The 24,416-nt window shown below is 43.0% G+C and overlaps 3 protein-coding genes across 3 annotated transcripts; 1 reads left to right on the top strand and 2 right to left on the bottom strand.

Moving 5' to 3' along the window:
• Window positions 1-1,104: 1,104 nt before the first annotated feature.
• Window positions 1,105-11,531, top strand: LOC116384247 (aminopeptidase Ey-like). Its single transcript, XM_031848747.1, has 20 exons — window positions 1,105-2,320; window positions 3,616-3,758; window positions 3,982-4,121; window positions 4,978-5,104; window positions 5,203-5,357; window positions 5,487-5,600; window positions 5,775-5,918; window positions 6,176-6,241; window positions 6,382-6,447; window positions 7,126-7,298; window positions 7,440-7,516; window positions 7,608-7,741; window positions 7,823-7,878; window positions 7,958-8,105; window positions 8,306-8,397; window positions 9,510-9,620; window positions 9,812-9,979; window positions 10,112-10,252; window positions 10,666-10,747; window positions 11,003-11,531. The coding sequence occupies exons 1-20, from the start codon at window positions 1,704-1,706 to the stop codon at window positions 11,159-11,161; spliced, it is 2,913 nt and encodes a 970-aa protein (XP_031704607.1). The 5' UTR covers window positions 1,105-1,703; the 3' UTR covers window positions 11,162-11,531.
• Window positions 11,532-12,248: 717 nt separating this feature from the next.
• Window positions 12,249-13,157, bottom strand: mespaa (mesoderm posterior aa). The gene is made up of 2 exons (XM_031848765.1): window positions 12,462-13,157; window positions 12,249-12,335 (listed from the first exon to the last, which is right to left on the bottom strand). Exons 1-2 carry the CDS (start codon window positions 13,155-13,157, stop codon window positions 12,249-12,251), a joined length of 783 nt encoding a protein of 260 aa, XP_031704625.1.
• A 5,070-nt stretch (window positions 13,158-18,227) lies between these two features.
• LOC116384259 (mesoderm posterior protein 1-like) lies at window positions 18,228-19,135 on the bottom strand. The gene is made up of 2 exons (XM_031848764.1): window positions 18,395-19,135; window positions 18,228-18,281 (listed from the first exon to the last, which is right to left on the bottom strand). Exons 1-2 carry the CDS (start codon window positions 19,133-19,135, stop codon window positions 18,228-18,230), a joined length of 795 nt encoding a protein of 264 aa, XP_031704624.1.
• Between the last annotated feature and the right edge of the window lie 5,281 nt (window positions 19,136-24,416).

Raw genomic sequence — 24,416 nt, 5'->3', positions numbered from 1 at the left:
GAAAGCTCGCTAAAGGGTGCCTTGTTCGTCGGTATCACTAGCGTGACAAATGAGAACAGGCTGGACTTTTTAATAAAGTGACCGAGAAATGATGGTATTAGACCTTTACCTCAATATTCTATTATACATTTTGTAATATTATTGGACACAATTGTATTCAAGAAATGCATCACACTGTATTTATCTTCAAGACAAGGCTCAACAAGTTCAATAGCAGACACATGAGCCATGACTGTATATTCAGTTTGAGGATTGTGCAATAGCCTGCAGCATGATTTGGAAAGACAAGTCTGGCTCTAGTCAGGACGTTTGGGATTTAGCTTGACATAGTATAAACAGTGTTTTCCTTAGCACAAATTATCAAAAGAGTGATCTGGGGCGTTTCTTGGAGCAAGTGGATAAGCAGCTGATGTGCTAAAAGGGAGTGCAGTGCTGCAGACATCGCTGCTTTAAAACTGGACTCCACAATCAACAGGTGAAAATTTGGCTTTAGTCTAAACTACCTAAATGCAAGGTAAGTCCAATTACCAAGGAAATGGTTTCATGTTATTGTATTAGACTGTAAATTGTTTTTTAATGGTGTGTACCACACCTGTGTTAAGAAAAAACCCCGTATAAGGGGCTTCTAAGGTGGGGTGTCAGAGGAGCGATTAAATATGATCCAGAAAGGCTAATTTTTGGGGAGAATTTGAAGGCTTATCAGAAATGTAAATACCGTGTTTTCTAATACTATGAGACAGACTTTACAACTACACTAACCGTGTTCACACCACAAGAAATTTTTGCGACAATTCAAAAGTTTGGATCAAAATTGGCTGGAAAATTAAATGGAAAACCAAAACATGGGTGACCACACAGCATTATCGTACCTGAAGGCATCCTGACTAGGCCCTGACCGAGGTCTGAAGCTGCAGCCTGTTGAGACAAGTTGTCAGTGTCTGTCTCAGTTGACATATGAGTGTGTAATAGTACGTGTCTGACTGTCAGATTCATCATCCTACCATTTGCGCAGTTGAATGTTGACACTTCTGTTTTACTTTCGTTATTGTGCAAGAGTTACATTCCACGATCATCAAAATTATTTGCATATACATTTTTTTCTTATGTTTGCAGACCATAATCCAAATATCATGATGTTGGGAAAACATTTCTGTGGCAGCTGTATTGACATAGGGGTTCTTGCACAACACATGTTCTTTCAATTTAACCGTTGGAATGTCTCCATTCCTTAAAGCCACAACTTTTTGGGTCAACCAAAGCAAACTCTGAGTTTGCACGATTAAGGCTAAAGAAAAGTTTCTGCAGTTTTGAAACCCTTCTTTATCCCATTTCATTATGCAACTCTGACTTCCTCAACATCGGCAGATCCCTATACAGTTGGCATTTGCAAATTGTACACACACACACACACACACTCAGACACAGACACAGTTCTACTGTATTTCACACGGTTTAGAGTAGTGTATAAACAGAGATAATCTTCTAAAGAGGGCCTTTATTCAGAGCCACTATGCTGGTGTAAAGTTCACAGAATAGACAGGGCTCTATCTTATCTCAAGGACTTTTTACAACTCAATATTTTGGACATTCAGCTCTTTTCCCCACCCAGAAAATCAACCATTAACTCTGGGTTGAATCTGACAAGGCAAGGCATAACTAGCAATCCCATTCCTCCATCTGTCTTCACTTTCTCTGGCGAAGACATGGGGAAAGGCCTCTTTGTCAGCAAAGCAGTGGCAGTGACCTGTGTGGTCGCAGCCATCGGTGCTGTAGCCACCATCATAGCCCTGTCTGTGGTTTACGCTCAGGAGACGTCAAAGAATGAAGTGACGCCTTCATCCACCGCCAGCCCCAACACCAGCCCCAACACCAGCCCCAACACCAGCCCCACCACACCCTCCACCCCGAAGGAGCCCTGGCAGCGATACAGACTCCCAGACTCCCTCGCTCCCGTCTCCTACAATGTCACCCTGTGGCCCCGGCTGGAGCCCAACGAAGGCGACCTGTACATCTTCACCGGACACTCCGCGGTGGTGTTCAGATGTGTGAAGGAGACCGACCTCATCATCATCCACTCCAACAAGCTGAACCTCACCTCCTTCGAGGGCTACCATGCCAAGCTGAGGGGCCTCAACGGAGCGACTGCGCCCGGCCTGAAAGACACCTGGCTGGAGATTCCCACTCAGTACCTGGTGGTTCAGCTCGACAGTCCGCTGCAGGCCGGCAGCACGTACGAGCTCTTCACCGAGTTCCTTGGAGAGCTGGCCGACAACCTGGGAGGATTCTACAGGAGTGAATACACGGAGGATGGGGTGAAAAAGTAGGATGTTCTTTTTAATCTTAATCTGATTATTTAATTGCTTTTCAATATTTTGGTCTAGTTCTGAGAATTAGTGCAATTTTAAACAATGTGTAAATGTTAATATGTAATGTAATTTAAACACATGCATTTAAACCAGACATTCACTTTAAGACATAGCATTTTGGGAACTTACTCTCTTTCTTTGCCCAGAGTTAGATGGAGATGTCTGTCCATTAGATAAGAAGCTATGGCCAACAGTCTCTTAGCTTAGCATATAGACTACAAACAGGGGGAAAGGAATAGCCTGACTCCGTACAAATGTAACAAAATTCTACCCACACCTCTAGAACTCACGCATTAACATATTGTATCTTGCATGTTCAATCAGTACAAAAACCAAGGTTTCCAGTCTTTTTGCTAAACTAAGCTAGCTGGCTGCTAGTTGTAGTTTACAGTGCTGTACAGACATGACAGTGGTATCCATCTACTCGTTTAACTTTCGGCAAATGTTTGTATTTCCTAAAATGTCACATGTTCCTTTAATTAGATTAGATTAGAGAAGCAGTGTCTAGTCTTTTTAAATTATCTGTTCATGTTATGTTTTAATAAAAATGTATATGGTGGGCTATTAATAACGAGGAAACATTAGCTCTATTTCTTGATCAGTTCAATGGATAAACTTAGGAGAATAGAAAGTCTACGTGGATGTGGTTGCAATGTCAGTTTGTTGATTTTAGAATAACTTCAGTACAGAATGCAAAAGTATGTTTTACAAAATGAATTAATTAATTAAATAAAACAATATATATATATATATATATATTATACTTTCTCGAACAAAAACAATATATATTTTGTAGTGTTGTATTTGCAGCCACTATGTGTAAGATTAGAAATATTGTCACTTTGGTTACTCCTAGTGGTTTAATACACACCAAAATCCCTGTCTCACATTCCCTTACATAAACAAAAAAATGCCAGTATGCAGTGAGGTATATCTCAACCCTTTATCCTGCGTGTCTTATCTTGTCAGATAATTATGTTCTCTCCTGATGCACACAGCAACCCGTTTCCCACGGGTTGCTGAAATGTAACCCGTGGGAAAAAGGTTTCCCTCACGAAGGGAGAAGTGAAAAATACTTAGGTTTGGTGAAAGTGTGTACACCAAAAAAGTAACAATCACATAGTTCCAAAACTTACTAGAACACATTGAACGGGGATTATATCTAAGTGTGAGAGTATCTAAAGTGGAGAGTTCCTTTAACATTTGATGTGGGTGTTAATTATTCCGTTTTCGTATCTGCTATTGTCAGAGTTGTAGCCACAACTCAAATGCAGCCGACGGATGCCAGGAAAGCCTTCCCCTGCTTCGATGAGCCCGCTATGAAAGCAGTCTTCCACATGACCCTCATTCACCCCTACGAGACCGTGGCTCTGTCCAACTCCATGAACTACGGCAAGTTCTTCTCTCAGCGTCCAGCGCCACGTTTCACACGTCAACTGTCCATGTGTGATGTGTCCTAAAGTAACCCAAAGCTTTAAGTGTGACGTACCGATACACATTTCACTCGCAACAACAGCACACATAAAATGTTCAGCTGTATTGTACAGTATATTGATACAATGCACTTATTATTCCTCATTGGTAATGAATCTGCTACTGTCTCCCCCCCACACAGATCCTTTAAACATTACTATGGAAGGACACAATCTAATCCAGACAAGCTTCGAGCCCACGGAGATCATGTCAACCTACTTGCTGGCTTTCGTTGTGTCTGATTTCACATTCATTTCGAATCAACCGGATGCAGACGTTTTGGTAATTATTTATTACATCTCACCATACAAATGGAAATTTGTAAGGGTCTTTTTGACCCTTGATCTTCCTTTAGGGTGGAACAAGGATTTTGTTAGGATGAGCAATAAACTGTGATGTTGATAATCAGCTATGAGAACCACACTCCCCCTCAATACCACTTCGACTGCGACTACTGCTACTATCTACTATTGATACAATGCACTACCATTGTTGCTGCTACAGCTTGAATTAGGCTCAATAATGTAAGCTGATCTGACTCGAGGCCCACAATAACTAATTTATCTCATGTATCTGCTCTGAATGCTGATGCGCAGTTTGAAATTACAACACCATAGCACATTGAGGGAAATTACAGCCATGACAGCAGTTTCGAGGAAGTATTGCTTTATTCTTTCAAGAAAGAAATGCATCCGACTCAAAACGAGGGAGTTTTATGGCTCATCACTGTGAACCTGGATCCTTGATACTATGGATTAGCCCACTAAACACTGGAACGGACCATGTTATCACAGCCGTGTAACCAACGTGACTGGATCATACAGTGGTTTCATTTCAATCATTGTGTATTTATGCTTCTGATTTAACAGTTTGTGTTTGTTAACTGCATGATTGATTGAAGATAATTCAAACTAAATTAGTTTTCAGTAATTATACAGTAAATGCAGCGTTACAGACCACTGCTCGTACTACTAGGACTACAAGTACCATCACAAACAGCAGATGTTGGCTCGTCTGTGGCTGCTCTGCTCTGTTGGAGGCAGTGTTACTATTCTGCCCTCTGCTGGACTCCAGGCTTAGCTCAGGTCTACTATTTTTTTCCCTTCTGTCTATTTAATAAAGCACTGTTTGTGTACAGATCAGGATCTGGGCTCGCAGGAGGGCTATAAAGGAGGGCCAGGGGGACTATGCCCTGGAGAAGACTGGGCCCATACTGGCATTCTTTGCGGACTATTACAACTCTTCTTATCCCCTGAAAAAGTCAGGTAGGAACCACACGCACAGACCAACACAAGGACAGTAAATAGGTTTGCGCTACTGTATGCATACTGTTAAACGATATTACTTTATGATTGTTTTTTAGACCAGATCGCACTTCCTGACTTCAGCGCCGGAGCCATGGAGAATTGGGGCCTGATCACCTACAGAGAAACCGCCCTCTTATATAACCCCGGCGTGTCATCCAATGGAGACAAGGAGTGGGTGGCAACAGTCATCTCCCACGAGCTCGCTCATATGGTATCAAACTAAAAGACACTCTATGGTGTTCTGCTGTCCAGAAACCAAATCATATGTTTGACGGTCATCGTGTTTAGCTTTGAAATGTGTTTCAAAACCTGCCGATAAAATGAAGCTCTGTCCTCTCAGTGGTTTGGGAACTTGGTGACCACGCGGTGGTGGAATGACCTGTGGCTCAACGAGGGATTTGCCACCTACGTCTCTTATCTTGGAGCCGACTATGCTGAGCCAACATGGAATATGGTGAGTTTTGAATATACCACGCTGAATATACTGAACGGACCTCTTTTTAAATTGCTCCGGTGTGAGCCCATTCCTGACAAGGTGGATCCATTTAATCCATTTAAAATGTGTGTAAAATGTGTCCGGTCATGCCACAATGCACATTTCAAAATATTTCCTCTGTGCATTTTCCAGAAAGATTTAATCGTCCTGAATCAGATCGTTGGTGTGATGTCTGTGGATGCCTTGGCCTCCTCCCACCCGCTCTCATCCAAAGAGGAGGATATCCTGACGCCAGAGCACATCAGCGAACTGTTTGACTCCATCACATACAGCAAGGTGCGGTATAATTGATATTAACACGTCTTAACCCTAATATATTGTTCTCTTCAAACCCCAAGAGACAAGATGTCGACCTCCGCTAAACAAAAAAGAATGAATTCATTTTTTCCCCCGGGTGACCCTAATCAAAGACTCGTTGGGAACTACAGAATTAAAGTACTAATGAATCGCTGATCCTCATTAACCGAAAGCTGTAATTGTGTCCGATATTTCACCCGCTAACATTGCTAATATCCTTCTGTGTTTCATCACAGGGAGCTGCGGTCCTCAGGATGCTCTCAGAGTTTATCACTGAAACCGTCTTTTCCAAAGGACTTAATGTGAGCACAGCTGATTCAATTTCGTTTTGTATTTTGTTAATGTTGTTTGTAATACCACCATTTTATTGCGGTTCATCTAACTTTGTTCACAGCAAAAGCACAACTCAAGCATAACAAATACTTTGATGATTTGTCTGCAGACATACTTGGAGGAGTTCAAGTATAGCAACACAGTCTACACAGACCTCTGGAAGCACCTGCAAATGGTAAGATAGCACCATCCAATAAAGAAAATCTATCTTTTTAAATTTATAATAAAGCAGAAGACACAAAACTGATAACCTCATGAAGTTGATCACGCTAACCTGTCAGAATACATTTGCCTATTTCAACATCCAGCAGCAGAGAAACATTAGTGTTCATTTGAAGTTGTGTTTTTGGACACCGGTCCAGTATAAGTTAACATTGGTCGACAGTGAGTTCACATTTCACTGATTAGTAGAGTGATATTATGTATAACTTTTGAAAGAAGTTCAGTCCACTTGGTGCAACAGCTTTTTCTCGTACGATAAGTAGCCAAAAGTGGCCAATGTAAGCAAAATGTAGGTAGCCTTGGTGTTGCTGTGTAGCTGACATTGTCATTTTGGTGACTTTTCTACACTCTTCTACTTTTACTGTAATTTCCACTTGGGACCACAATCACCACTGCGCAACAGCAAAATATGTAGCCTCCCTTTAAACATTTGTAGAATGAATCTGCCTGTTGTTCATTGCGACTCATGAGCAATGGTCATTTCAGTTCCGTTCAGTTCCACCAATTCAGTTCTGAGATCAGCTAAGGCACCTTGAAAAAATATTGAAATAAATAAAAAGTAAAATAATTCCTCTGCAGGGAGCAACAAACGGTCACAATATTACTAATATATGAATATTCCTCTTTTAAGGCAGTGGATAACGCCAACATAGAGCTGCCAGACTCTGTCGAGGTTATCATGAACCGGTGGATCCTACAGATGGGGTTCCCGGTGGTCACCATCAACACCCAGACTGGAAGAATTACCCAAAAACACTTCTTGTTGGACCCAGACTCTGTAGTAGACAGACCCTCAGAGTTCAAGTAGGAAACATTCTTAATGTTTCTTGTGAATATGCTGAATGTACCGAGTGTGGTCATATCGGGCCCTGGCATAAGAAACTCACCCGCTCTCTCTGTGTACTCCGTGTTTACATGTGTGTGGCGGGATGAATGCGGCTGTAGATATGAGTGGTTTGTCCCTATCACGTGGATTAAGACTGGAGGAGCCGAGCAGCAGTACTGGCTTCTTAACAAAGAGGGTAAGGTTTATTTCAGGTGTTCGTACAGAGCATTGCAAAGATGATGAACAAGATAGAAAAAGGTGCATTATTTTTGTCTCCATCCAAACAGCTACAAACGCAAACATGACTCTTAGTGCTGATGATTGGCTGGTGGCCAACATAAACATGAAGGGCTTCTACCGAGTCAACTACGACTCCGACAACTGGGAGCGTCTCCTCACCAAGCTGAGCTCCCGACATCAGGTGCGTGACGCCACGCTGCTTTCCACAATGCCCCCCTCCCCCCCTCCCCCACAAAACTCAATTCCTTTGTTCGCTTTTCAGGACATCCCGGTGATCAACCGAGCTCAACTCATCGACGATGCTTTCAACCTCGCCAGGTGAGGCCATGTTTTTTTTTTGCAAAGCGTCTGCTGTCAAATGTTGAAAGAGAGAGCTAAACGTATGTGCCTTTTTCAGGGCCAAGATGGTGAACACAACTCTGGCTCTGAGGACGACCAAGTTCCTCAATACAGAGGTCGAATACATGCCCTGGGAGACAGCCAGGCACAGCTTGAACTACTACTTCCTGATGTTTGACCGCAGCGAAGTTTACGGGCCCATGCAGGTGTGTGATGAACGGTCAACCTTTGCCGTGCATCCGCAAATAATTAATTCCAATGCTGATCCCCAAAGAACAGCAGGGTGACGGTGTTCATGAAGGAATGCAGATTGGTTAATTGAAGGAAAATGTACCTGGAAATCAGCAGATTGATCACAAGTCTTTACTTAATCATTTTTCAAATGCTCCTTTCATTCACTCCTCAGGCTTACCTGAAGAATCAGGTCACCCCTTTGTTTAACCACTTCAAAAACATCACTGTCAACTGGACAAAGATCCCAGAAAATCACACCGACCAGTAAGGATGTTAACATGCCGCCTGTGTTTTAAACCATGTCTGTTTCACCCTTTTGAACACACGTGTGCTATAGTAACCTTTGGCGCAATCAACGTATAGGCTTTGTAACCCTATGACAACTGCAACATACTGTAGTATTTCTTTTTATGATAAACCATGATGACTAGACTGATGTTTTTTCCTGGAAACCGCAGTATTTACAGGATGATACTATCGTCTGGGGTTTCCCGAAGGGGAACTCTGACGAGCACAAGATTCACATTATTTGATTGACAATTTAGGTTGCACTAAGCCGCAGTAAACCGTGTCCCTGTGGGCTCCTGTAACGTAGATTAGATGGAACTTTAATTATCCCCACGGGAAAAACTAGATAATGCCAAAATAATCTACCCATCCTCTTCCCAAGCTGCACCTCCACTCCACTCTGTATCTCTTTAATGTGTTCACTCCAATTTACTCTTATCTTGAGAGAAATAAGTTTATGTTGCATATTCACCGCTGGAAAACTTTCCTGCAGTTCTACTGAAAAGATGCCTTCATCAGGCGTGGTGGAATTTACTCGATGTCATTACTTGAATGATATCGTTCCCCTCATCGTGAGGGTCAACCCTCAAAGAGTTTGGATGAATTCCTTCATTAGTGAGAACATTCAAAGATGGTCCAAGTGCTCTCCAATGTGGGGGACCCCACATTGGAGAGCCAATGGGAAGAGGTCTCCGTACATGAGATGCTTCCCTTCCTTTTCTACCTCGAAAACTTTGATGGTTAATTTATCTCATTTTCAGAATGAGAAAGTAAACCTACTATAATTGGGAGAAAAAAAATCCAAGAGAGCCACACACAATTAAATGTTCAGGTATGACTGGGTATATATAACTTTAACTTCAGTAGTATTCTGGTATTTCTTAAAAGCGGACGTTAACACTACCACAGCAGAGAAATGTGACTGTTTTCAAATTTGGTAAAGAAAGAAAAATCTTCTAAAGAAAGTGCCGCATCTCACTTACGGTGCCCAATCTCACTTCTCAGACCTGGGGGGGGATTCGAGGTCTGCAGTTGGACCCCTCCTGACATTCTCCTGACCCCGTTTATCATCTCATGTCCCAATATAGGTACAACCAGGTGAATGCAATCTCCATAGCCTGCAGCACTGGAGTGGAAGGCTGTAAGGAGCTGACCACCGGCTGGTTCAGAGAGTGGAGGAACAACCCCACGAACAACACGTATGTTCACACCCTGACGCTTGCCTTTCGATCTTTCTTTTCCATATTGTCTTCCTCTCGGGATTAATATGTGGGATTCTCCTAAACTTGTTAAATGCAGCAGTTGTTTTTATTTTAATTAATGTATTTTCTTTGCCAAGCCACCGCTGTCATTGCCTTTAACTCTCTGTCACTTTCTTCAATGGTTGCAGGATTAGTCCCAACCTGAAGTACACAGTGTACTGCAGTGCGATCGCAGCGGGAGGGGTGGAGGAGTGGGACTTTGCTTGGTCCATGTTCAAGAACGCCACCATCGCTACGGAGGCTGACAAACTCATGTCCGCTCTGTCCTGCACCAGACAGCCCTGGCTGCTGAACAGGTCGGTGTTACTGACATCGTTCTCTTCCTCTGGTCATTTTTAGTCTCACTACAGGGTTTCGATTGGTCCTACATCAAACACTGTTGCAGCAGCAAGTAGAACGTTTTGTCCTCACTGTGAGTTGTGTTTCAGGTATCTGGAGTATTGTCTGGACCCAGAGAAGATCCGTAAGCAGGACGCCACCTCCACCATCATTTCCATTGCTAGCAACCCCATCGGTCAACCTCTGGCATGGGACTTTGTCAGAGCCAAATGGGACCATATATTCAATGAGTGAGTCTTCCATCGTGCACACATGTATAGAATGTGACAGTTAAAGCTGAGGTTACGGTTAAACGTATACGGAGGCAGAAGGAGGATTTGATAATTGCGGTGTTGATTATCTATAACTATTATTGGAGGGATTGCAATGACATTTTGCTGCTATTCCCTCCAACCTCCGGTCCTAATTAGCTAACATGCTAACATCCTCAACTATGATGGCGAACATAATTATACCGGCTTAACATCAAAATTTTAGCATTGTCATTATTAGCGTGTTAGAATGCTGAAATTTAGCTAAGTCTAGCATGGCCGCGGACCTTTAGTCCTGTTTTCAAAATGTCCAACCAAACAGCTTTACATACACAGCCTGTAGTTGTTTGCAAAATGATCACAGCCCGTGTTGTTTGGGCCTTTTTCTCCAGCTATGGTGGCGGATCGTTTTCCTTCGGAGGACTTATAATCGGACTGACCAGACGATTCTCCTCTGAGTTTGAGTTACAGCAGGTACAGTTCCTCTACAGTGTTCATTGTTGTAAGACCCAATGATCCAATATTTCATTCCACGAGGGCAATTTGTGAGAGTTAATATTTATAACGAGACTATTGTTTGCAAGGTGCTGTGCATCAGGTACAGCATGACGCATGAACGTGTCGTTACACAAGTACGGTGGTGAAGAAAACGTTCTTATACCCTAATTCTATAGTTTATACCGACATTCAGAATTGAATTCCAGTAACCCCCCTCCCTTTCCTCTCCAGTTGCTGCAGTTCAAAGAAGACAACGCCGGGCAGCTTGGCTCGGCCACCACGTCTCTCGAGCAGGCGCTGGAGAGTACCAAGGCCAACATAAACTGGGTGGCGATGAACAAGGAGCAGGTGCTTGATTGGTTCACCAGCGAGACCTCTTTACCAGTTTAACACAAGTGCAGATTGTCTTACTGACTTTTACACCAGCTAGAACCAATTGTGGTATTATAGATATTCTGAATGTAATGTTTTTTTTCTTAAATGTAAAGGTTTGATTATGCATTTTTATGGATATTGAATAAAAACATTAAAAACATGTTTTGATGCTGTACATACTGTAAACATTTAAGAGGTTTTGAATAGCTGTCACGACACAAGCGTGTGATATTCTCTGCTTCCCCGTGTTTTTTTTTTGCATCTATTGTTGATGCCAGTGTTTTGAATATAAGCCATATTAGATTGTGACATTTTGTACCTCCAAACTGTGAGCACAGTCCATTTAAATGTAAAATATCTGAAAATAAATGTCAGCAAACTTTTATTTGCTGCGCGTGGCCTCTCCGGGCATCTCATCAACATGACAGTGTGGACATAGCAACAGCGTAAAACATCAATTCACAAAATGGGCCATCCAACTTCAATGACTAAAACACATTATGTACCCATATTATTAACTTCTGGGTCACACATGGACACTGCAGAGAAACACTTTCGAACAGGAAGTGAAAATCAAGAGTTGGAGTGAAATAAAGTATTGACTTCGGAGTTTCTGAGCTGAATCCAGAGCCGTTTATTTATCACGTTTTATGATCTCAACCACTCGACATGTTTACACAGGATCGGAAAAGGCGCCAATTAACTGGTCCCAGCTCAGCTGCCACTTCACTCAGTGGGGGTCTTTCCTTAAGGACTTTAGCGGGGATGTGCTCCCTGTTTAGCACCTCATTGTCACGCTGACAGCTGCAGTGTTTGTGTAGGGAAGCCGAGGCCAAGCACCAAGTCTGCATGATTTCATTTGTTTTGTACATAAAAACATTTGGAGGAATGCAACAAACTCGAGGGTTATTTTTGATAAATTACGTTTATTTCGTTCACGTTGTGAAAGCTCAATAAATATACAGTTCTATGTATTAAATAAAACGCAAACAAAGGACAGAAATATATTTTGTTCAAAATAACAAAATTGAGAAGTTTTGTCCATAGATTTTGTTAAGAGGTCATTGCTGCAATGAAAATATCGGATTGATGGCCGTGTCTCTCAGCACTGTCCAGAGAAGGCGGCGTTTTGAAGTTGCTGCTGTGGCATCCAGAACTGCTCGCTGGTGAAGCGAACTCCGTTTGAAATCTGAAAAGAGAAGACAGATTTTTGGTTATAAACCCATTCAACACAAGTTCACTGCAAAGCAAATTCTCTTAAGCTCAAATGCTTTTAAATCCGTGGAGCTGTACAAGACCATGATATGAAACATACCTGATATGAGGGCTGCAGAGAGGACAGATGTGCTGAGCTCATGGTGTTACAATCTGGTTCTTGATGGCAGTAGCTGGCTGCTGGCTGACCCAGGAACTGGCTGAGGTTTTGAGGCTGCTCCAAAAACCCCGAGGCGTTCTGCTCCGGCGCCTCCTCGCTGAGGCCCAGCTGTGCCGACAGGTAGGAGATGTAGCGGGTGGTGAGGCGCAGCGTCTCGATCTTGGTCAGGGTCTGCCCGGCGGGTGCCACCGAGGGAGGCAGGTATGTCCTGAGGTGCTGCAGGGCTTTGGTCAGATCCCTCATCCTCAGCTTCTCTCTCTCGCTGGCCGTCTGCCGCTTCTTCCCCGGATACCTGGATCTGGGTTTCTTCACGGTGGAGGACGTGGCCGTGGAGGATCCGGGGCAAGGCGGACGCTGCGTCCCCTGGGTGAGGCTAGGCGCTGCTGGGCTTTTGAAGACGAAACAGTCCATGGTGTTCGGTTCGCTTCCGGCGGTCTGGAGGGAGGCTGGGGAGAAGCAGAAGGAGTCCACAGAGGAGGTGGGAGACAGGCTGCTGTTGCTGCTGCTGCCTGCGCTGAAGTAACCAGGGTCCGAGGCTGGATCGTAGGCCAGGGGATCGTAGGGCTTGTCCAGCAGGGACTCAAACAGGAAAGAGTTGTCCTGGAGCTGGAGAGGAGAGCAGTAGGAAACCTCCATGGCTGCTGTCGTGGTCGTAGTCTTGGTCTTGGTCCGAGCAGTCAGTGTGTTGCCGATGAGGCAGGTAGAGAGGACAGTGAGGAGGACCAGGGAGGCCGCTCCATATATGTGGTGGGAGGTGCGAGTTTGCACCTCCGGCAGCCACCTCCGGTCCCTGAGAAGCTCTGGGGAGCAGGGCCGACACCTCTGCCAGGGGGGGAGTCCCATGGGAAACATGGCAGCTCCGGGACAAGGTGCGACCGGAAGTAGACAAGTTCACACGACACGCTCCTGCAGCCTGGGAAGACGACAAAGGGTTTGTCTGTCCCTGAACCCAGAGGACTTCTTTTCATTAGAAATCTATAGTGTCATGAGCCGTGACTGAATGATCCCAAAAACGTCAATAATCCACGGCTGGATGAGTGAATAAGCCATGGAGCTGCAAGGTCTCAGGTTCAGAGAAGCACAGAGACGCCCCGTCATACAGTAAAAGTTGTTTCATGTGACACTGTAGTTAAATGGCATGTGTTTTTTTTTCTTTTTTCGCCCTGGTGACCCCCCCCCCCCCAACAAGGTCAGGCTGCAGAAGTGTGCCGGTAGGCAGCTGTGAAGTGTGAGGAGTTTACACCTCGTCCTGTTTGGACAGCAGTGTGCCTCACTGGCCTGGGAACTCTGATCTGCACAGGAAGAATGTACAGAACCAACAGACACGCTGTCTTTTATTAAGTTCAGGTCCACGCTGGCTGTCCCGGCCACCTCTTCATTGTAGAAGAGATTTTTCGGGCCTCAGTGGGACCTGGTTGGGATCTAGATTGGTACCAGTGGGGTCGAGTTTCCAGATTGTTATTATTAAAAATCCACCGTGATTAAAGTATTGTGATGTTGAGAGAAAGAACTGTTAAAAATAGATACGTTCTGTGGCAGAGGGGAAGACACAATACATTACGCTGTCAGTCTTCTATTGTTTATTTAGTTTGCAACTTTATGGTTGTATCACTTTATATTAATCAGACGCCTTTGCTATAACAAATATTTAAATTCCCTCTTCAGCACCTTTTTTTTCTTCTTTTTATACCGTTATTATTAAAAATGTTATTACCACGCATGCATCTCTTCTCCCTTGATCCAATAAAATTTGCTTCTGGTTCACAAACTGCTGCATACAAATATGCTGTATATCACCTCGAGTTAGAGGGTGAATATTGGCGAAGAGTTTTCTGCGTGTGGATTTTAATTTCAGATTGTTTCAACCTCTTTGTTGGTACGGGATGTTTTTTTTTTTTTGAATGCCTCCATCACTTATTCTAATTCACTAATTACTGTGGATCCGAATCCTGAGCAGTGTTCCCACAAACTGCCGCGTCACATTTGCCTCCTGCTCTGCAGCAGAGGTGAAACCCATGAGCGGGGACGTGTGAACCGGTCTCGCGCAGCTCTCGGGCCACCTCGGTTATGCAAGAAAAACAGACATCTGATGCTAAGAGAAACATCCAAAGCGGAGAGATGGGACGTTAAAACGTTTGAAAATCAACAATTCAGAACTCATTTAGCTGAAGCCGGTTTCGTTTTTAGCTTTAGTTTAGTTGGAGAGTGTGTTAGGTGACACCAAACTTACATCTAGATAACATTACAAATAATTCGATCACTTTATTTTTGGTTGATCGTTTGTAGCTTTTTACAAATGAGATCCTGTTGGTTTTACATAGTTTTCTGTGTTCTTTTTTTACATTACAGGCATTTTCATCCAAAGCGATTTACAATTCAGATTCTATCACATTTCTACACCGTAGGCACAGCTACGGGAGCAATTTTGGGATTGAGAGTCTTACTCAAGGACACATCAACATGCAACTAGCAGAGCCGGGGATCGAACTGCCGACCCTCTGATTGAAAGACGGCCCTGCTCTCCACTTAGCCACAGTCGCCCCCAGTTTTTAAAGGTTTATTTCATTCGTGTATATTTTGTGGGACGTACATCTTTCGCTTGATTTGTTTCAAATGATAAACTATTTACTGAGTATTATTTTCCGCTCTAAACCTTCGTCAGAGTTTCCCCCAGCTCTCAGCTTCCCTCTTTCCCTCCCCGGCTGAAGATAGAGAAGATCGGCCTTCTCTTAATCCACATTAAGCTCTCACAGTGTTTACTCACATGTAATGAGCGAATAATCAGAACAGCGGTGCTAACCCTTTCATTCCCGACCCTTTCAGGGCCAAAGAGTTTATTAGCTCTTCTGTGATGAAAGGCCCGAGTGGGCACATTAGGCTTTGTGTTGGGTTTTGCCGGCCGCATATCAGATGAGCTGCACGTATGTGGCAAACCAAACACTCGGGCCTAATTCTCCTGCCTGCCTTGAAGCTTCTCTATGAATATTAAAGCCCTCTCTGTTGACTCTGGCAGGTAATTAGGGCTGTAGGTGAGAGAGAGTGAAGGGGGGACAGAGCAGGGAAGATCTTATATCTTTAGTCTAGACTTAGCGGTGCCAAGGACCTCTCTGTGTTTGCTCAGCCACATTAGCAAAGACACACTAAATAAACTAGATAGCTCTGGTCTGCTTAGATGCATTACACCATGAGAGGGACTTACTGTAATGTGTTTCTCGAGGGGCTTGTGTCTCTGGTAATGTCGCATGATCCCATGTTTAGGGTATTTATGTTACATATTGTGGTGTTCCAGTAATATTCACATACGTATCGCGTCTCTATGGCATTTTACTTTTGCCTGTCATAGTTGCATAATTTGCTGTAGAATTATTGGTTTTTTTTCAGGTGTTTCACAGACAATCTGAAAAAAAAAAAAGAAAACACGAATGTGGTTGAATAATACAATATATTTTCATCCAGTTGCATCATGGGGTCTTTCACAATTTATTTGTTTCTAAAATGCAAAGTCTTTGTTGTCTTTATGTGTTTGGAAATGTTATTTTAAGTTATATTTTTTCTAAAGTCTTCTCAAGCTTTTTTTTCCTCCCACAGACGACACGTCGTGTCTCAATAGCAGAAATCACAGGCGTAAATGATGGAATCAATGAGGTCTGATTGAAATTCAGCTGTCTCAGTTTCAGGGAGCCATCGTCACCGTCATTAACCACACCTGTGCGTTTTCCTGCCACAGCGAGACAAGTTCAAACGTCTGCTGAGTTTGAAGGGAAACGTTAATAAAACGATGCACAGGAACTCTGCAATATTTGATTTTTCTTTAAAAAAGAAGTTTAAAATGTATTACGTTGTTTACAGTGACGATGCTGACAGGGAGCAGACGGGGGACGGAGACAGCTAAGAAAATATTGACTTTATTGTCTCATCTTGATGGTCGCTGCAATCAAACTGAGCTTTGTGGCAATGTGTCCCCACTGTCAGGCCAGCAGGACGCCCCTCCAGTATTTGACATTTTGACATTATTTGAGGTTTGAAGATGTCATTCATTTCTTTAGCTGTAGCTTCAATGAAGAGTTGCACTGCAACACGCTGATACAGAATATCTACGTTAAGTTTAGACAAAGTGTTAAATGGACGGACAGTTTTTAAGGTTAAAACAGGCTTGGCTTAATATAATCATTCCTCCTGTTCACTGGTTAATAAGAGATCCCTTCCAACATTGCTTTCAATATCAGTGATGAAATCCACAGTCTTTATTTTGTGCAAATAGATAACATGAGGCTTCAGCAGTTAACCAAATAAAGCAGAGTTACAACCTCTTTGGTGTGAAATCCCCTCGCTGTGTTTCCTTGTTGAGCAGCAGTGGAAGTGTATGAACAAAAACAGTTGTTTGGAAGGAGGACTGTGGATTTTTGCGCAAATGTCACTAACATTGGAAGCAAGGGATCTCTTAGTAACAGGAGAACGGATTACAGCAGGCAAACACTGTTTGTATGTGAGCCGTGTTGTCTTTTTTGTTCAATGAGAGCTATGAGCTTAAATGTTTCACTTCCTCTAAATTGTAATACAATCAACAGTGTTACCTCGTACTGTAATATATCAACCATCTCTGATGATCTAAAAGTCTTGACGAAACTTTAAACCTAGGTTGTTGTTTTTTGTGTGTTGTTGTTAGAGTACCTTTCTTTAGTGTCATGTCCCCTGATGAATGTCCAATATTCTCTCTTTTAGCTGCAGATTCAGATGATAATTCTCTGTAGGCTCTGTAGGTGGCAAACGACCCCTTTGACATTGTCACGTTTTTATTTTAAACATGTATGAAGATACAAATCATAGCCGCTTTCTTTTTTAAAAACCTAATAAAAAATATGTATTCAAACTTTGTTGTAGCGACTACAACATAATCAAAATAAATAAATAAATAAAAAATGATCGTGAGGCTGGCCATTTTATGATATTTGTGTATTTTCATCACTGAGGTGCCAGTGTGCCTTCATGACAAGCAGAGGGTGCTCTGTAGCACTCTTCCCTCGGTCCTGCCATATAGGCCGAATCCCAATGTCCCCTATGGCCTTAAACCCTGAACCCTCAAGGACTTACTGATGTCACCTGGTAAATGCTTGAGTGTGAGAGACTATAAGGGCTTGAAATGGTGTAAATACGAATGGGAAATATTCTCTGATTTCAAGTTTATTTTTTGTTTAAAAAAAGTAAATTTAATATGACAGGCGGAACACCCATGTACCGTCTCCATGCTTCCACTGGTTACCCTGTGTTTCACGTCACATTGCAATGAATTGTGGGTAATTCAGTTGGGCAAAGTCTGCATCTAATGCTGACTTACGGAAAGGGTTCATGAAGGGCTCAAAATGTCTGCCAGAGATTCAAACACGAGGATTTGACAGTGGGACAGTGACTTTGGGATTGAGCCATACATTCACACCAGGTGAAGTGAACTGCATCATGGGAACCAGGCTTGGGAATGACGACAATGACTCGCGTGGCATTTAATATTATATTTATTATAAATAGTGGCATAAGGAAATATAAAAATAGTTGTTAGACATATCAATATTTACATGCAGCATTTCACAGGACAAAATAAATAAAGTTGTAGAGTAGCATATATATTTCAAATAAATTATGTGTTTCACAGTGAGGCAGTAAAGACAGAGAAGTAGTTTGTGTCTGTTGTTGGATGACGACGATGAGTGTTTAACCCCAATACTCTCTGGGAACCAACGGCATGCAGAAGTCTTTGCCACACATCTGAAAAAAATTTAAAAAATCAACAGGAAGTTTGAGTACTTTCATTCAAAAAGATGCAAGAAGTGGGATTTGCACATATAGAGATTCATAATTAATGTTAAATGTTCACATACTTGATAGCACGGCTGTGTTGCCGGAGGGGACTGCAGGATGCCGTCCATGCTCATGTCTCCCATTGGAGCTTTGATGTACTGCATGCTGTACTGATCCGCTCCAAATCCACAGCTCCCAGAATGCAGCACGGTGCCCTGGCTGTGGCACTGGGTCTGGTACAAGCTCTGGTCCTGCAGCGGGACCTCCTGTCCTCCCACGGGGCCGTGCTGGAAGTAGCTGAGGATGTCGGGCGAGGAGGACTCGCTGGCCGAGGTGTCTCCCTGTTCCCTCCTCTGGAAGAGCGCCTCCTCGCTGAGGCCCAGCTGGGCCGACAGGTACGAGATGTAGCTTATGGTGAGCCGGAGGGTCTCTATCTTGGTCAGGGTCTGCCCTGCGGGGGCCACCGAGGGCGGGAGGTAGGACCGGAGGTGATGCAGAGCCTTGGTCAGATCCCGCATCCTCAGCTTCTCCTTCTCACTGGCGCTCTCCCTCTGCTTGCTGCGCATCCGGCTGGCTCGGCCCGACTTCCTGCCGCGTCCGGACAGGGAGCAGGGCGAGGACTTGAGGGTCTGGGGGTATCCGGTCTTGGCCGCCTTGGGAGTGGACTGTGGCAGCTGCTGGTAGCAAGAAGGAGAGAGGCTGGAGTCCATGGAGGGCACAGGGGAGAGGGTCTCCATGGAGGAGATGCTAGAGAGGTCCGAGTCGGAGCACCACTGGTACTGCAGGCCGTAGTTGAGCAGAGGGACCGAAGAGGTATCCATGTTGTGTGGAGCGGGACTCTGTGGTCTGACTGGAGGGACTGGGAGGCTGTGAGTGCCGCTCAGCTCTGTTGCACTGGTTTATAAGTCCAGGCCAGGCCACAGAGGTGTGAAGTGACACCTCTGCAGATTCTCACAAACCATCACTGTCTCTACAGCGGAGGCTGTAGAGACAGTGCTGAACACACACACACACACGCACCCACACGCACACACACACACATACACACTCCCTCTCTGGGACCTTGTCTCAGGACCTCTCCTCCGTGTCTGGGAAAATCTAGCTACAGGAGTAGAAGTGTGAATTTTGACTCCTGCTCAAAACAATAAACAGTTTTTGCTTTTTGGGCTTTTTTGTCCCCGAGGCAACCCAGATGCATTTTGCACATGTTTAAGGGACGGGGTTTGTTTTGAATGATCGCATTTTTCCCGCATTCACTTTTCAACACTGAAGCCAAAGACACTTGGACAGTATATGATAGTGTGAAAAAGCCTTACACTGCTGAATTATACCAGCCATTACACTGAGTTAATTGACACATTATCTTATCTTATTTAGCACATGATGATTTCAGTATTGTTTCCAACCAAATATAAATCAAATCACTCGTTCATTCTGCACACATGTCTCCAATAAAGTCCTGTGATAAAAACTTTACCACCAAATAAACATCAGTCAGTGAATACAAATCCAAGGATCAAGCACATAATCTCAGGATCTAAACATGGTCAACGAACCTTTACAATAAAAGGCAGTTATACATCTTTCTGATGTCTAGATTTAAATTTGACATTTACAAACATATAATTAGAATATGAAGTACAGTTTTTTAAGATTTGATGTACAATATATAAAGAAGTTCAACTCCAAATCGACCAACTAAAACATTGGAATTCTCATGTTTACATATGAATGTATCAATAATAACGATAATCTGATACACATAATATTATAGCACTCTGAAAAGGGATCATTTTGCATGATGAGTACTTTTACTTTTGATAGTTTAAGAACATTTTGCTAATAGAACCTTTTTTGGATGGAGTACTTTCACTTGTAATAGTGCACTTTAACATTGTGGTACTGCTACTTTTACTTAATAAAGTGTAGGAATTTTTTCCTTCAGCGATAATTTGCAATGAAGCTCGAAAGACAGATAGCAAATATGTGGGTGACCTGTGCTATAAGACTACAGATATCTAGCTGAGTGAGTTTTAAATGACTAATTATGGAAGTAAATGGACATGAATGGTGCTGGGGTTGAAGTGTGTATCATTGAAGTGTGTATCATCATGTCAGATGTGTCAAAAGTCAAGGGAGTTCTCATTATTAAGAAAACAGTGATCGCGTCCTCCTTGGAGGTTTCTCGCCATCGTCCTTCTCACCTCATCCCGACCTTGAACCTGACATGTGTGTGTTCTGTCCTCTGCTTTATATTCCAACACTTCTCACCAACAAGATTGTTTTATAGTCACAGCAAGTCCAGCTGTGATCTCTGATCCTTCTCTTTATCTCGATTTGTTACGATTTGTTCCTCTGCTGCTGCTTGCTGCTGCTCCTGTTGTGTGTGTTTCTCAATAGGCGTCTACGTCCGACACGGCTGAAATGTAAAATGTAAATACATCTAATGAAGCATAATGACCTGTATCATGCAGTTAAAGCCAAGGTGTGATGGTTTCACGCCGTTGAGAACTGATGAGTCTGGAGGCGTCGCTTCACACCTCAGCTGTGAGAACCGGGAATGCTGGGAAATACTCCTAACCTCTCTCTGTCCCCTCTTTTCCCCTGTGTTTCTCAGCATCGCTTTTGGTGTAGGCATCCGATCAATTTGGGGAGAATGATGCATTTTTTATTCAGAAATAGTGAATAGTGCACTTTAAGAGCACAGTACCAAAGCACATTGCAATACTTTGCGATACACGGACAGTATTGGACTTCTTGGTTTGGTTGGTTGAATTAGAGTGGTGGTGTTCAATCTATGTTGCTTATTAAATCATCGTAACATCATCATCGTAACACCGTCATTGTAATCATCATAACTTTTCTCGCTTCAGTTTCAATGAAACACCAGCTCTTTAGTGATTGGCTCAGTATAAAGGTGTTATCGTCTGGTCAGCAGCAATGCAGATGACTAAAAAATATATTTTTTTTTAATTTTGTGACACAAAAAGATGAAACACAAAACTGTGCAAAAATGCGGATTTGTCTGGTGTTTATAGAGGGTGTCTTTCAGCTTGGAGCCCCTTTGAGGATCTTCTCCCAGAACACTGAAGCCCCTAAAAATTAGATAGAAAAATTAGGTTGAACCAGTGCAAGGTGAGGTGTTTAATACAACTGAATCAACTTAAGAGGAAACATATGACACCCCAAGAAAAAACTAATGGCTGTGTCGAGCTGAGGGCGGCGTGAACTGGGGTTGAACCCGCACTGCTACCCTGCCAAACCCCCCCCGACCAAGGTGAGGCTGTGGGAGCCTTCCTGGGAGTTTGGCACCTCTGAGGGGCGCACACCCACAGCAGGCTGAGGCTGGGCTGCCTGCCACCTGTCTGGGCCTCCTGAGCCCATCAACCCCACCACGACCTCCAGTGCGCTCCCTCCTCGGCTTGGAATAAATTCAAATTGCACATCATTTCGATGATTCCTGCGGGGACATTGGGTCGGCGCCACGGCAAACAGTGGTAACAGCAGAGACAACGAGAGCACAACCGCAGCGTAATCTGTTGGAACAGGCAGTTAATGCTGCGGTCAGACGTCAAGTCTGCAAAAGATGGGTCCAGATTTGATAATAGAGCTATTTGTTAAAAGTTAAAATAAATACATTTAAATGCTTCCATACAGGACACAAGGGCTCACTGGATGAGTTGATATAAAATTGTCAAATGCTATGGCCTTCATCTTGACCCAAATGAACATTATGACATCATCGTCATCAAAACACCAAATGAGGGAATATATTTTTGCAACGATGAACAAAGATATGAAGATCCCAAAACAATCACAAGAGTTGATCTGTTTCTAACTCCACAGTTTACTCTTGATGAAGTGCATTATTATGAAACTGCGTCACATTTGACACTGTCAAATTAAAGTCAATTGTAATGAGTTTTTTCTTAAACTTGTGTGGTCATATTAGGTCTGTTGAAAGCTTCATTGTGTGTGTGTGTGTGTGTGTGTGTGTGTGCGTGTGTGTGTGTGTGTGTGTGTGTGAGTGTGTGTCGGTCAGTGAGTGAGGTGGCAGGTGAGGGGGATACATTTTGCACCCTAGGTGTGAAACATAGCTGGAGCTGGAGCTGGAGGGGTCAGCCAGAGGTGGACAGTAAATTTCCTCTAATTGTAAGAGAGTGACATCGACAGAACATAACAAAATTCAAAAGAACAACTTAAGAGAATTAATTGAAATAAACTAAATTATTGAAACAAAAAGTATAGGGAGCAGAAGTTGAGGGTTTACTTTGTGTAAATGTTGATAATATGATATTAATCCGTACCACCTAATGCTAAAAAACCCAAAGACATGTTATCAGCCGAATCTCACCCAAGTCATATTATTTACTAGAAGTGATTTTATTACTACTCATATTTAGTCTTCTGTTCGCTGTCTTCTAGTTTGACATCCAGGTAGACCTGTTGGACAGATCAGCAGAGTGTTCTTCACACCTCAGCCAGAGTAAACACATCCTCATACTACCGGCACTTGCTCACACTTCTGTGCTGCCATGTTTTTACAAGCCCTATTCCCCCCCCCCCCCCCCCCCCCCCCCCCCCACCCACAGCTGTCACTGACATGGGAATAGTTATATTCAGCTTGTGTCAGTGCAAGAATGAGCAAAACTAAAATTAATAAATACAATTCAACTTAAGAAAAATATTTTTTACATCACAGAACAAATCTAAAATCTCAGTGTTCCTCTGTCTGCGTTGCAAAAGACACAGACGGTGCAACGCTGCAATCTTAATCTGCTCTGTCCACTAATTCGTGATTTTTTTTATTGTAAATATTTTCGGCGTAGTTTACTTTGAGAGCATATTAAGCTTTCTTTGGAAGGTTTTCTGCTTAATCTGACTTCTTTAGATCTCATGATGACCACAGTGAAGTAATGATATCCCCTGTGATTTTATTTCATAGCATAACATATTTAAAGTTTATTTATAGTTCAACACATTTCTTCACTTCATTTCCAAAAATAAAATGAGGAGATCGATACCACTTCTCATGCCGACTGTACGGTACATAAAGCTACAACCAGGAGCCGTTTAGCTTACCACAAAAAACGAGTACCAGCCTTCTCCGTTCAAAAGTAAAGAAAGAAAAAGACAAATAAAGTTGCGTGCCCCTGCCAGCAAACAGTCCAACACATAACCTCCCATACAGATTAATCAAATGAGTTCATAATGTGTTAATTAATGAGCTTTGAGGTGTGTTCCAACCCGGTCTCACTCCCAACTTGTCAAATACCAACAGTTAGTCATACCGACCATGAAGGCACCCTTTAGCGTCTGTAAGCAACGCACCAGGCTTTTTAAAAACATTTAAATTTATTCATTTAAATCATAACTCAGAAACACAAAACTGATGCAAGAGGGGTACCGCACTGACCAAGCGTCAGTATTTGACGAGATAGGAGTAAAAATGTGTTGAGTGTTCGGACAGAAAATGAAACGTCACTTGACCGCTGGACCGTTGGTGTTTATTAGTCCCAAACAGTGATGAACCACCTGTACAGAGTTAGCTGTGAGCTAGCTAGCAACAGACCCACAGACCGTGTATGTGTGCCGTTTGTGTTTTTGTGCTCACCTCAGCGTCTGACTGAACTCAAAACTCAACAAATCCTTTCTGTTATATGTGTCAAGTTGAAACATTTTCAACATTCTAGCTGTTTACCTTTATTTTACAGTCTGACGGCTAAGCTAAGCTAAGGTACCGGGGTGCTCGTAATAGCTATATACTTAACGCATACATTGTGAATTGGGAATCAATCTTTTCATTTAACTCTCTTAAGTAACCTATTTCTTAAAGTCTTGACTGAAACCCTCTCATATTCATAAAAGTGTGCATCTCAATTATTAACCAGACAACCGGAACATAAGCCCTCAGCTTTATTCAAGTCATGATGGAGCTACTATTTTACAACAAATATACACAGGTCTACAATATGTACAACAACAAACATAGTTTCATAGTCAGACTATTGTGTAAATTCACAGACATATGGATAACAACCACACGCACGCACGCACGCACACACACACACACACACACACACACACACACACACACACACA

The sequence above is a fragment of the Anarrhichthys ocellatus genome, unplaced genomic scaffold, assembly GCF_004355925.1.
Source record: "Anarrhichthys ocellatus isolate YVR2014 unplaced genomic scaffold, GSC_Weel_1.0 scaffold8, whole genome shotgun sequence".
Lineage (NCBI taxonomy): Eukaryota > Metazoa > Chordata > Actinopteri > Perciformes > Anarhichadidae > Anarrhichthys > Anarrhichthys ocellatus.
The sequence above is the reverse complement of the archived record's forward strand: the minus strand, read 5'-3'. Positions and strand labels throughout refer to the sequence as shown.